The sequence below is a fragment of the Gadus chalcogrammus genome, chromosome 5 (assembly GCF_026213295.1).
Source record: "Gadus chalcogrammus isolate NIFS_2021 chromosome 5, NIFS_Gcha_1.0, whole genome shotgun sequence".
Taxonomy (NCBI): domain Eukaryota; kingdom Metazoa; phylum Chordata; class Actinopteri; order Gadiformes; family Gadidae; genus Gadus; species Gadus chalcogrammus.
The window spans coordinates 8529833-8543929 of record NC_079416.1 but is presented as its reverse complement, the minus strand read 5'-3'; the positions used below and the strand labels follow the sequence as shown (position 1 = coordinate 8543929).

The window sequence follows — 14097 nt, the reverse complement described above, 5'->3', positions numbered from 1 at the left end:
TCATTATACACACATCTATACCGTTTCTTTCCAGCCGGCCCCAATTATCTAAAAGCAAAGAGGTTATTGGCAAAAGTGAGTAGGCCCCTAAAAAACATGCATAAACATCTCGTGGGCCACTAAACACAGGGAAAGGATGCATGTATTCCATTTGTTTTGAATTAACACAGGGAGAGGAACAATGACCTCATGTCTAGGTAGTTGGTTGGTAATAAAGGGCAGACAAGAGCTAAACGGTAAATGTGATATGGGCTAACTTGTAATTGCTACTTGTATTGGAAAAGGTCTCACCGAGCCAACATTTGACAGTCAACAAAACATGTACCAGCTGCGGGCCGTCCTGTTGTCTCACTATGAAGGCGTAGCACGGTATTTACATGCAAGCATTATGGAGAACTGCAGCTTTTTTGCCAAGGAATACCACGTAAATGAAGTGAAAGGGATAAACATGGGACGGATTAATGCCGGATTCGGTGAAGTTGAAAGATGATGCAAACACAGGCCGACATTTAGGTACTTTGACTGCAAAACAACCATCATTTTTTTATTCACCTCCATAGCTTTTGAAAGAAAAGCTGTTTTAACAGGTCGAACTGAAACATATCCTTTTTTCTGATTAGTGTGCAGCTGGACAATGTATTTTTGGTCGACAGTTGATCCAATGGGAAAGTTATTACTCATGTTTTCGTTGCCATGAACTTGAGTTGCAACACAGAAAGAGACATAAAGAGATCTTTATCACGCGTGAGAAAAGCAGAGGCACATTCCAGAGTGGACATGAAACTTGGGATAAGAACGAGTGATAAGAGAATGAATAAAATGCACCTTGTGAACTCTGGAGACCGTCCTGATATTCATGCAACTGGAATTCATGCAATGAACGGTATGTCAATTGTCGGAAAATATTATCAATGACTTCCTCCATCCATCTATCTACTTATCCTTCCATCCATCCATTTACCCTAATTTTCAAACCCCCTAACGGAATCAGGATTGTAAGTGACACCCAACGGCAATGTCTAAAACCAACTCAATTACCAACACCATATACATGTTGAACGTTCGATACACTGACAATGACTAATGGCACTTACAATGGATCACACAAATTGGACTTATATAATAGAAAGCCAACTACAGACATGCAATCGTTCCAACTTGTATTGGTATATTCCAGAACCAACCTGAAGTTTCTGGTGTTTTTGGCACTGTCAGGAATGCATGAGGGATGTCTTTCTACTGCCTTCTGTTTTGTTAAACCTTTCAAATTCAACTATATTGCAAACTATCTTCTGCATTTCCACTGTTACTAGACAACAGCTAACTCTAACCCAAACATTATCCTTCATATTGCTGAACAACTTATCAGCATCCCAGACCATTTCATAAATCCATGTGCCATTATGACCCTTGGGTAAATAATGTGTATATGTTTGCTGATAAACATGACAGAGGACTATGCAAGCGAGGTGTTGGCTAACTGGCCCGTGTCCCATGGTGAAACAGAAATGTGTTATGACCGACATCCCTCACCAAGGGAAGAAACAGCAGTTACAGTGCACTGTGCATGTGTTCATCTGTGCAACACAGTTTGGTCATGTTTGGATGAGCAGCATCTTTTCATTTCGTATGAAACAATGTATGTGGTTGCATTTTTGCTAATGGCTCATGTTGAATTCAGAATAATCGGATGGGTTCTCATTTGTGTAAAAGTAACTTTGCTGAAGATGAGAAGGACCATGGAATTGCGGTTTCTGGCGATGAACCGATTATAAGTAATCTGTTATTATAAGCAATATGACGGCACGGTGAAATTTGAAGTGCCCACTTGTAAAGAAGCCATCCCTGTCTGACTTCCTCAATGGGAATCTGGTCAGCAAGATGCATCGTCTTATCAAACATACGGTGTGCTGCGTTGATGTCCCTCTTACAGCCACGGCGCGGTGTGTTCACATCAGAGCAGAGTGGCTGTCTCACAGTCAGAGATCCACACCGATGGCGGCTGTAGTGTCTACTCATGTCCCTCATGAAGAAGGGTATTGGATACAAGTTATGGAGAAGCCAAAGCAGCGGGGGGGTAGGGGGGCTAGAAGGAGGAAACTTCCCAGACGATGTTCCTTCTTGGATCCCTCCACCCCCCCTATTGGAGGACCTCTGAGCGTGGCACATCGTTGATCACAGCGCTGCTGTAAACCAGCACTCCGCACGGCCGTCCGTCAGCACCACGCTCCTCGCCGTCCCCTCCCCGCTGCGCTGACGGATCACTGGGGCTCATTCACGCTGGCCTCCGTTCAAATATGTGGGGGTCGTGTTGTCTTTAACAGGCTCCGCTTTCAGACAAATCCCTGTTTGCAATTACCTCTCCCGCTGGACCTGTTCCCGCACCGGGCATCATTACCGAAAAACGTCCCGAAAACGGAGAGGGAGCTGTGGTTAGCGAAGACGGTAGCGCGTGTCTGGATGAGATGAGCCGCTGGCTGGAGCCCATTGAGGCCGTTGGCTCCGACCGCACTCATTATGAGGGTTCAGGTTTATCATCACACACGCTACGCTGCCCTAAACCAAAATAAAATGGAGCGGGAAGCCTAATGAGCGCTGGCCGCGGGCTAGACGGCGTCTTTCATAAAGCCTGGATGGACTTACGACGACCTCTCCACCTTTGGGTTTGAAACTATGTCCCGGTCTGAAGAGGGTAATCCAAGGTTAGAAGGGTGACAAGGTCACATGTTTAACATGTGCCCATGTTAAACTACCGTAGTCCATTGGTATCCACGGTTCTTTCCAACCCCCCCAACCCCCCCCCCCCCCCCATTTCTTTACAAATACAGATATATTCAGGCATGTGCAAGCAATCTACTGGTTTATAGAACCATACACACACATTTCTCCCTTATATGTGAAAAGCTTATGCTAATTCAATACTCCCAGTCCACACAAATACAAAATGTTACTGAATCTCTATACAAACAGGTCATCTGCGGGACATTCTGCCTGTTAACTGGGCGCGGGTTGCATATGTGCTCAAGTGTTTGCATTACACTCCTCTAGGATCCATGGCCACCCATCACCCTCAGCTTTTATGAGCCTCAAGTCATCAGTCACAAATTGCAGGTTTAGCATAACACTGCCTGGTGTCGCCTTTCTGGAGCACGCACACCCCGGTGACCCCCAAAGAGGAAACGCGTTAATGCATGCAGAGCTGCGCGGATGACATTTTGTTTAGAACCAGGGGTTCTCACCAGGAGTTCTGGAACAGAGCGAGACTCCCCGGGATGCCAGGAGATCCTCGAGCCCGGGGATTTGTAATGAAATCGAAAGAGTGTGTCTCGGAAAGACGACCTCAACCGGCACACACTCGTGACCACAAGCAAACGCGGCGCTGCCGACATTCCAGTCGACAGAGATCACCTCTCTCGGAGCGCGGCCCGCCACCGCTGGCGTGTTCCCTTTCCCGCCTCCCGTGTGCAGAAGGTGCCATTTATTTGAAATCCGTGTTGACGAAACTGACAAAACGTTTTATCTTTAATGGTTTGTTATTATCACGGTGGCTTGCGTTTTACAAGTGTGAATTAGCTGCGGTTTTGATCGCAAAAAGTGCAAACATCAGAGCTTTGCAGAGGTTTGCAGAAGGGAACACCTCAATGCCTTTAAACTGATAATGTGGCGTTTCATTAAAACCTTATTTTATGAGAAAGGGGTTCAGACACACAGGGGATGTGCTTTGATCTTGAACCTTGCACGTGAGAAAATTAAAAGGCTTTGACGGAGGCCTTCTAAGTGAGACTGAGATATAAAATTTAAAAAGAAAAGAAGAAAAAAGATCTATACATCTCCCTCTGGATCGTGCAATCATCAGTCCTCCATCTTCCTGAGCTTAAGGTCCAAAGCTACGGGGCAGCGGCGGACGTTTGGAGCTCAGACTGGGGCGCCGTTGACTGCAACATCCGAGAGAAAGCTTAGCTTTTTCGGAAACTTATTGTTTCGGTGTACGGTGTTTGTGGATGGTGAAGATCTGTCCGAGCAGCGAGTTATTTAATACCCGCGTGTTCGGGGGTTAGGATTCCCGTACACACATATAGTATATCGCTACGGTGTGTGGGACGCAACATCGCACATTCGTTAATACCGAACAAAGGTACTAAAAGATGATCACAAAAAAAGTATCTCTCTTTTTTTATACCTCAAAGTGTCATCAGTGGATTCATTCATTGGGTTCATTCAGTGGCTCTTTAAGTTCTCCTATCGGTACTCAGTCCTGGCAAGTACCCAAATGTAAGTTCTTGTGCTCGTTCTTTGACTGAGGAAGAGGGTGCAGGCTGAAGGAATGGGTGCAGCCTTACCATTTAGCTGAGCGGTGGTGTCCTGGTCTCTGGTCTTCTCCGTCTCCTCCTTCTCGCTTATCAGGATGCCTCGCACCGCTCGATTCAAGGGAATAAAGTCTATTTGGATAACAGACATAACAGTGGCAAGTTATCACTTCCATGTCATTGTTTTGTCTTTCTTCTGTCGCCTGGCACCTAAAAAAGGCCACAGCAGACGCCACTGCAGCCTCCTAATGAAGACAGACAGAGGAAGTGTCCAAGGTGATGTCCTGGATTTTCCAGAGGCAGCCGCTTCCCGGCTCCAGGGGTGCGTCTGCTTTAGTGTGTGCCCTAACGGGCTTAGTGAAATGTCACACTCTGTCTCAGAGGAGCCAGTACAGAGAACAGCAGACTCCCAGACAAGTCTCAGAGCACGAGCCTGTGCGTGTGTGTGAGCAGAGTGCACGTTTGTGGTGTAATTACGTCCCCGTGTAGATGTGTTTGTGTGCATCTGACAGTGTCACATGTTTTACTTCGACCGGCAACATGTCATGGCGCATTAGGTGAACGTGTTGCATTGCCTTTTCTTCGACACCATGAGCTTGCTAACTGCTTTTTTGTGTGATTTCAAATACCTTTTCCAGACATCACTTTCAGATGGCCTCGCACATGCTTGTGGAATTACAATTATATGTAAAAAAAAAAACCTCCCAAATAATCCCAATCATTTTAGCTGGACTATTTGGAGACAAAGATCTTGGAGAAAAATATATCCTCAAACTTAAGCCTGATGAAGTTCAACATGTTCAGATCCAGAAAACATATAAGCCAATATCAAGAGATGTCAAACATCTTTCAAACAAGAAATAGATTCCACTTCTGAACGTCGATTAATACTTTTTTGTGAAAAAGCAAGAAAAAAAACACGTGCTCATAAAAGTGTGCAGGGACAATCTAGCCTACCTACCATATGGAAAATAGCTCAGGACATATCGGCCAGCGGTTCAAATAAAGTGTGGAGTGTGTTTGATGCCCTTTGACAACCAGTAATTCACCGTCGACACATTAGTCTGTTCCTTAAAGCCCGTCTCCCTCATGAGATTAGAAGACATTTGGCTGCGGCCAGACGGAAGCCAGGGGTTGGTCAGCGGATAAATGATTACGTTCCATCAAACAAAGTCAAGGAGTCTATATTTCCAGTGACAGATGACCATGTCTCGGACAGCGGCGTGGAGACGCAACACGGCGGAGACAGAGGGGACGCCGGCGGTAACAGTGAAGGGGAGCTGGAGAAGGAGCGAGCTTTCCAATGAAACCAATATGTTCTTCTTCTGAGCACCCCCGAACGCCAAACCACAACAATTCCTAATTACCTGTACATGCCAAGTCTTTAAAAGACAATATTCACGTTGCCGTGGTTACCCCTTCATTGTTTGGTGGAGGTTATTGCCTCAGACCACAGTTCAGCAGGTTTTTCCATTATTGAGTTATTCAATAGCCCCCTTTGAGCTGATTAAACTCTTAAAAAAATATATAGCATGTATAGGATCTACAGGCATGTGCACATGCTATTTGCTCAACATGTTGTGGTCTTTTAGACACAGTTCACCATTTTTGTCCAATCTTTTTTCCTCATCTGATCTGAACCCGCCATTGTGCTCTGAAGAAATGGGAAAGCCACAAAATAAAATCACCACATTCGCAAAATGTCCTAAGGTTGGCTAACTAGGGTTACATCTAGGTCATAAGTGAACAACATAATACTTGTATTATATTGATATTATACTTGGGGCATATTTACTTTGTACTGTGCAATGGAATAAATCATACACTATTAACGACTTGAAGACAGTTTAAAGGGAAATCACAGTTTAAGGAGTATTTATCTATAAATATCGGTGCAGTAACAGTGTAAAAACTTCTTCCTTCTTCTTCTTCCTCTTGCTATGTTGTGAAGATCGAGTTTCTTTACTCACTACATGTGAGAATCATGTTATCTAATGGTATTGTTGGTGATTCCACACATTCAGACCTAAGAGTTGCTGAACAAACAACAACAACATAGCTTGATCAAAGAACAAACGATCCCAATACCATTTGCTACTTAGCCATTTAGCAGATGCATTTAGCAGATACAAGTTGGCCATCCTCCTCAAGTGTGCCCACCGGTAGTCTGCGGTCTGTGGGCAGTGGGGCTTCAACCCAGAACCCTTTGGCTGGGAGTCAAACAGCCTAACCACTAGGCTAGACTTCCCTGAGGTAAGCATCGGTGGTTATTCACAATGAAAAATGGCTCCACTGCCACGTAATCTTGTAAACTAAAAGGAACTCTCCAGAGTGGAGTAGCAAGGTCGTTTTTTCGTTCCAACGTCTCGCCATTAAAAGACAGAGCGTATGAGGGCTAAATCCAGAGATAGGCATGTCGGTAAACATGTGAAATCTGTATAACATCAACCTGTCCCATGATGTACTCCTTGACATCAGTGGGCGCCATGCCTCCACATCAAAACACATCAAACAGTCCTTTGAAGGAAGCTCTGAGTCCTGTAATCAGCCACCTTTTGCCAGCATCGGCTGCAGAGGCTTTTGCTTTACCCACGATAACAGGACAAATAAGACGCTACCGAGATAGATGACTCCAATGGTCAACCAACAGCTTGGCATTAGCACATTTCAAATAAACCAAACGTACACATTATAAAAGAATAACAATAACAGACAAAAATAAAATAAGAAAAATAAGTGCAATGCTAGGAACACGTTCTGCCATGCGCTCACATGGTGATACTTAAATACAATCAAGATGTGCCACTTAAGTGCCACCCCTGTGCGTGTTCCTCCACGCCAATGCTTGGAATGCCTCCGAGCACGTGCACGGCACGCACTCACCCGCATGCGCATACACATGTCCGTTCCAAACTATAATCTATCCTAATCTGCGACCTAAAAGCCTAATTGAGTCATTGAAAGATGGAGACTGACGGATAAGAGTTGGAAATTTAAATCAATCAACATTCATTTGCATTGACACACAGAACTGTTTCCCAGCTGGCAAACCAAACTCCCCAGGCTTGGGTTTGTCTCCTACTGCTGAAAATCACTTGATGATTTTACGAGATGTTCTTCCGAAAATCTGACAGCAACCGCAGATATGAGAAAAGCGCTATAAAATAATCTATTTCAATTTGGCACAAGATGTGTTTGAGTGTACTACAAACAATGACATTTGTCTACTTTCGATGGGACTATATGCATACAAACATAGAATACACCAATTCTCAATTGAGATACATTCCAAAAATAGCAACGATGTGAGTGAATCTTTGAATACATTTCCCTGAAATACTAAAACAGTTTTAATCAAGTAAGCAGCAGTAAGGGAGTAAGCAGGTTGGGGAGAGTTCAAAGTATTGGGTGTCGATTCCTTCGTGAAACAGCATGTCCCCGATCCAGACAACAAAACACTTTTTTCAACATCACCAGAACGTTATGTACGAGAGAGTCAGTCAAGGGCCTTTCGAAAACACTGCGTGAAATTTGGCCTGCACACATAAAAAAAACATCAATAATCAAGGCTAGCACAGTACATCTGCTAACACAGACGTTAGCATGCAGGAGTTTGTCATACAGGGCTTCAGAGGGGCCTTTGAATTATGGCAATAAATTCCACTGCCTTATTCTAACCCAGGGGAATCAGGCGGGGATAATAACTTGACGTGAGAGTTTATATCTGAAAATCACCAAGGGCCTCTTAAGGGAAGCCCGGGGTGCCAAAGATTGTAAACACATTGTCACGGATTACTCGCACCGCATCCCGGCGCCAATTGTGACTTTCGCGTTAGCGCCGATCTGTCATGGATACGTTGTAAACGGACTGCATTTTGTGCACATTGTGCTGTGGACACGCGAGCCAAGACAGAACAAACCTGCATGTTATTACTCCCCATCCTGCGCGTTCCACCTAAAGCTGGGAGCGCGTACCCCCTGATTTGTTCTGGAACTTTCCGACCAACCAACTCTCCCAGCACCAGAGATTTACACATATATAGCGTACGCTCCTTGGGGAATCCTCCCCTGAACCCTGTTGCCCTACTGACTCATCAAGGGGTCAAGAGGTCGCAGTCATAAACACCAGACTTCCAGGACAGGAGTGGGTTTAGGAAAATGGAGGCGCCTTTGTGCGAGAGACAGATATCGCAAAGGCAAAACCTTAAAGGATCCCATTTCTATCTGAAATGGCTACGACTGCAGCAGTATGCCGAGAACAGACATTTATCAGGCGTTTGATGGACCGAGTTTACGCGCTTTACAAGGCTTGTAGATGTATTGTGCATAAATGTTTCCCACGCATGCTCAACCCCTGGATTAACCCGAGAAGTGTCTATTGCCACTATTCCCCCTCGCTGGAAGGCTACGTAAAACCCCTCATGGACACAATGTGACCACCCCTAGAATTATCGTAGGGGATAACTCATGCCTCATTCCCCTTACCTTACCCAACCCCAAATTTGGGCCCTGTCAAAAGGTGCATTGTCTTTCAAATTGTGTTCCAAGAGGATAATGTAAATCAAAGTAAATGTGTGTTTTTGACCAGCCCTTGTCTATTTCACCGGACCGCTCACACTGTAGGGCCTGCTTAAAAAACCTCCACACAGTTCTGTCTGTAAATTAGCCTGCTTCTATTGTTTTGTTTGTGCCGTTATGGTATTCCTCATTAGGCCATGGATGCGTCATCGCTCTCTCTCCCCCCTCTCCATGTGAGGTTCAATAATAGTTCCCAGGTGTCTCAGTGGGGGGGGGGGGGAGGCTATATAGGGCTAGCTGGGCACATCCCCTGGCTATCCTGTGGTTTCTTCCTCCAAGGAGGGGTATTCTCACATAATTAAGGCGAGGTTGGTGGAGCTGGAGAGGGCGAGGGGATGGGGGTGGAGGTGCATGGGACCCGAGACATGGAGATGACTGTATGTACATGGGAGGCAAGAGGCCATTACCTGGCGGATGTGGGCTTAGCGTGTACCGGCGGACTGGATGGAAGGGGGTCGTAAACATATAGGAGTGCTAGCGCTGATGTCATGGCAACAGGCCTTAGAAGAGTATGTCTCACGCACACACAGACAAACCACCCCAGTGGAACGAGTGCACTGAAAACCTTCCTCAGGAACCCTCACGGACCTATAATAAATAATGGAATTAATAGTTCTGACAATATAAATAAAACCATCTGTATAGAGAGAACAGGTATGTAGAAATAAAGGTTGTTTTTTGCTTCTGAACACGCGATACAAGCATTGCGTGTTCCCAAACGACGTGATCTTCATCGTTCAACTTATGTATGATGTGGAAAAACGTCCATGTGTCATCCCGAAGGGTACCCTGTCGATGTTTAATTAAGCCTGAATGCTCCAAAACAAACTCTGCGGAAGAATATCTTCATGTCCAATTTACTTTGGAGGGCCCTCGTCTTTGTGGCCAAATCATCAAACAGTCGTCTAGATTTTTCCGACTAATGTGAGATGATCTAATGAAAAGCCGCGGTGAGGCGGGAGGGGGGCAGCCATTAGTAATATTATCTTTGAAAATGAGGGATAACAACCAACGACAATTATGATGAAGTGCTGTCATTAAAAGAAGGTATATCGGAAGATACGTATTAAAACAACATCAACGCTCCATGTGTACCTCAGAAGGCCCAGTGATGAATTCAACCATATTTAAACGCGATGGTTTGTGTGTTTATACAGGCATGATTATGATTCCACTGTACGGAAACAAGAGCTGATTAGGTTTAGTTCAAACTTTTTATTTTAAGTTCCATCTGAGGCACACCGTCGCGATGGTATCGACGTGGGAGGCTGGCGTTGTTGGGGTTGGAATTCTTTTTAGGAATTATAAAACATTCTACTGAAACGTTACAATCCCACAAAAATATATAGTGTTTTCCAAAAAGATTAGAAATATCTGACCAGGTGCTGTAGCTACTGCTGACAGAGGTGTGAGCTCGTTCCCAGTCCCATTAGCACGTCCTAGCTTCTCCTGGATGATGGTCAACTGCTGTCGAAGGCCGGATACGATGGTCTATAAGGAAAAGTAAAAAAGGTTCAGCCAATTAAACTCTAAACTTGGAAACTTGTTTTGGCTCAACTCTCCTGTAGTACACACAGTTTTCACGATTGTTTCGATTGTTTAGGAGTCTAGAGTTGATGCGTATTTCTCAAACCTAGACTGTTAGATATTCTGCAAATATTAAAGAGTTACGGTTAGGGTCAGGTAAATCGGTCGACAGTCAGAGACCCTTCCAGGCTACTGCACTGCCACACAAACACACCAAAACCAGGCTGGAGAAACGGGAAATGTGAACCAGATCCTGGGTGCCTGTGGACTGCAGAATGAGCCAGCGTGTGACCAGAGTGCGATGCTCGCAGGAATGTAAACCCAAGAGGAGCCGTTGTGTTTCAGCGCTCATAACAAATGCAGAGGGATAAACACAGTCTGGAACGGGGTGCGGGGAATGCCTGGCACAGTACGTCAGAATAAGTAAATAAGGACTTAAAATTAAGTGAATAAAGCTGTTGATCCAATAAATATAGATTAATCATGGCATTATAACCAGCATTGAAACCATTCGGCGATGGGTTCAATGCTGGTTAGAATGGCATGATTAATCTATATTTATTGGATGAAACCTTTTAAACGAGTTTTCACTTTTGCTCAAATCACTGGGTACTTAAAATGGTGTCAGTGAGTGCAAAACACTGAACTCTATTATGTATTATCAACAAAATTCCCTGTGTAATTACTGAGTGATTATGTTGTAATGCAGTTGTATGAAGTGCTTCCAATGGTGTCATAATTCTGAGCTTTGCCTTCAACAGTGATTTTCATTCCATGAAAAATAGGGCAGTGACGGGCAACATATAATGAAAGGAGCACTTGAAACAACACAGTAACCAAATCAATCTTGTATGCAGTGTATTTGTAAATGTGAGTTATTTCATTTTTTACACCACAATTGGCACGCTGGGCTTGAAAATAATATGAACAAAACTCGAATATCCCTTTTTGGGGGTCTTGGAACAGCTAACCACTACGTTTGTATCATTATTATGTTTTACAGTTTTATTTTAAGACCATTCAGGGCCTCTGTATGTATCTTTCCCAAAACACATACCTCGGGACAGATGGCTACCTCGCAGTAGAGTATAGGTCAACATTTGGCGCCTTATCTCTAATTAGTTGACTGAGGACGGTCGGCAAACATTGAGTGGCTGGGGCCCAAGTCGGACCATGGGAAAATCAACAACCAATTACCGAGTGAGGTGCCAACCGCCTCCCTTGGTCACACCGGACGGCCAGCCGAGTCCACCACTGCCCACTCACTGTGAATAACAGTTCAACAAGATATACATATACATGTATGACATATATGTCATTTTTATCTTTGTGCTACTCTCTATATCCGATACTTTACTGCCTTGGCTTGTCTTTCCTGATTGATGGTCATCGGGATTGAAAGAAACTGATTGAAATCCGGCGTTAAAAAATGGTATTTCAGGTATTCATGAGACCATGCAGTACACAGGGGCCGTCAGTAGGGGGAGCCAGTCCAAAGACTTATGTGATGAGTTGGACACCAGGGGAGGTAGTGCACGGAGTCAACCAAGCATGTTGAATGAGTTCCCAATGGCACCGTGTCCATCAACTGTGAGTGAGCATTACTTTTTCCCCATCCCCTTCACATCAGACTTTGATGCGCACCATATGCTGCGATGCAACCCAAGAATGCACATGAATCCAAAAGACCAAACAAGCTTCAAAAAGTGAAAAAAGGGACAGAAAAAAAACTCAACAATGGATTTCAGAGAAGTTCATCCATTTTAAACAACGATGTCATGCAACCCATTCCAAGAATAACATCTGTTGAAAGGATTGAGAGGGAGAGGACTCCATTGGATTCCAATGAATAACATATCACACTATAGAGGAACACCGGTGGGGCGATGCGCGCCGCTCAGACAGAGTACCTTCAGTAAAGTGAAGCAGCGGCGGATCTTTTGGAGGTCGGTTCCCAGTGCCAGTGTCGCCTCTGGGTCAGTGTCGTCCAGAAAGTCCTTCACTTGCACTTCTAACCTAGAAACACACATTCCACATCATTATAAAGGATAATGCAGTGCACAAATATTAGTAGATGCAAAACGAGTGCATTCACTTGTCAGTAGTATGTACAAGTAGTGCAATAAAAAACACAAATACACACAATCACACATATCCATGTGCACACACACACAAATGCGCACAAGCACACAAACATGCATGCACATGAGCACAAGCACACACACACACACACACACACACACACACACACACACACACACACACACACACACACACACACACACACACACACACACACACACACACACACACACACACACACACACACACACACATTCCTTGGGCCGAACCGCAGACTTCTATGTCTATATAGCGTTTTGGAAAGCCTCTCTATCACACTCGAAGCGGGACTGGAAAGCTGCCACTCCGAGAGTGGAAATCTGTATTTGTGCACAGAAATACAAATAAAAGAACCAGTCAGAAAAGAAAAACTGTTTGGGTTAACGCATGCACCGTCCCCACTGGGGCCGGGGCCTGTTGATAAACTACTAGGAGAGGCTAGTCCAAACATTGGTTCTTCAAACTCCTGCACCCCCCCGCCGGAGCTCTCCGGGGCCAGATGGATCTGGTGCAGCAGACCCCGGAGGCGTGTGGTCGTTTGTGCTCCGCTCGGTCCTTCATCTCGCCGCCGCACGCCACCCTGGAAAACCCACCGCCGTTTACATGTGCCGGGGTCTCAAAACAAACGCGCTGCTCCTGTTTCAGGGCCCTGCGAGCTGTCACGGGGGGGGCCCCTGATGATAAAAAAAAGGCTAGAATTTGCCGAGTGTGTGTGTGTGTGTGTGTGTGTGTGTGTGTGTGTGTGTGTGTGTGTGTGTGTGTGTGTGTGTGTGTGTGTGTGTGTGTGTGTGTGTGTGTGTGTGGAGAGAGAGGGGATCCCTGTAACGCCATGCACAATATTTACAGAGAAAGGAACCATCATCTTTCATACGGAACCAGGACTCAATCGTTTTTCCAAATGGCGGTAAGCTAAGACATGCGATGAGTTCCGCGGAACAAAGAACAAGCTTGGGTTCTATGTTGTAGAGGGAATAGAAGAACATAGTATTTACATGACCTGGTCAGCTCAAATTCCACAAATGACTGAACGACGGTCAACTGAACAACGAGAGGAATGATGACCAAAGTCCTCATTCCAGAGCCCTGAGTCTCTATTTCATATATACAGCAGAAGCAGACTCCCGTGCACTGCCCCATCTGGATCAAGAGAACAGGGGTGGAAGATTGGAGAGGATGCAGCAAACATTGATGAGAAATACATTTATAGGTCAGGGTGTTGATCTTCTGCCACATGCAGTCCCTAGAAACGTACTCCCCAAAATGACAAATAAATAAGCATGTACACCGAAAGAAGGTGATGGCAGACATCATTCAGAGTCGCTCCGAGTTTGCCTGATGAGTAAAGCACAATGAAGTGGAAGGGGGTTAATGGTTTTAAAAGGCTAGCCTTGTGCGGATGTGCTTGGGGGAGCTTTAAAGACTTCAACGCTGGAGACGGGACGTCCTGGATGAGAGAGCGCCCCATCGCTGGATAATATCTGGCCCTGAACGACGCGTGGGGAATAAACGTGGCTCCCGGTTCCATGTGGAGGGAAGGAGAATTAAAAATTAAGCACAAAAATGG

The 14097-nt window shown here is 45.1% G+C and overlaps 1 protein-coding gene across 2 annotated transcripts in view; it reads right to left on the bottom strand.

Annotated features, from left to right (window-relative positions):
- The window catches only part of LOC130383238 (kinesin-like protein KIF6), a 54812-nt gene that overhangs the window by 17507 nt on the left and 23208 nt on the right, over positions 1 to 14097 (bottom strand). For both annotated transcript variants that reach the window (XM_056591339.1, XM_056591340.1), the window contains 3 exons: positions 12323 to 12428; positions 10265 to 10376; positions 4341 to 4439 (listed from right to left, as the gene is read on the bottom strand). In XM_056591339.1, the coding sequence (XP_056447314.1) occupies positions 4341 to 4439; positions 10265 to 10376; positions 12323 to 12428 (317 nt within the window). The remainder of the gene's footprint in view (positions 1 to 4340; positions 4440 to 10264; positions 10377 to 12322; positions 12429 to 14097) is intronic.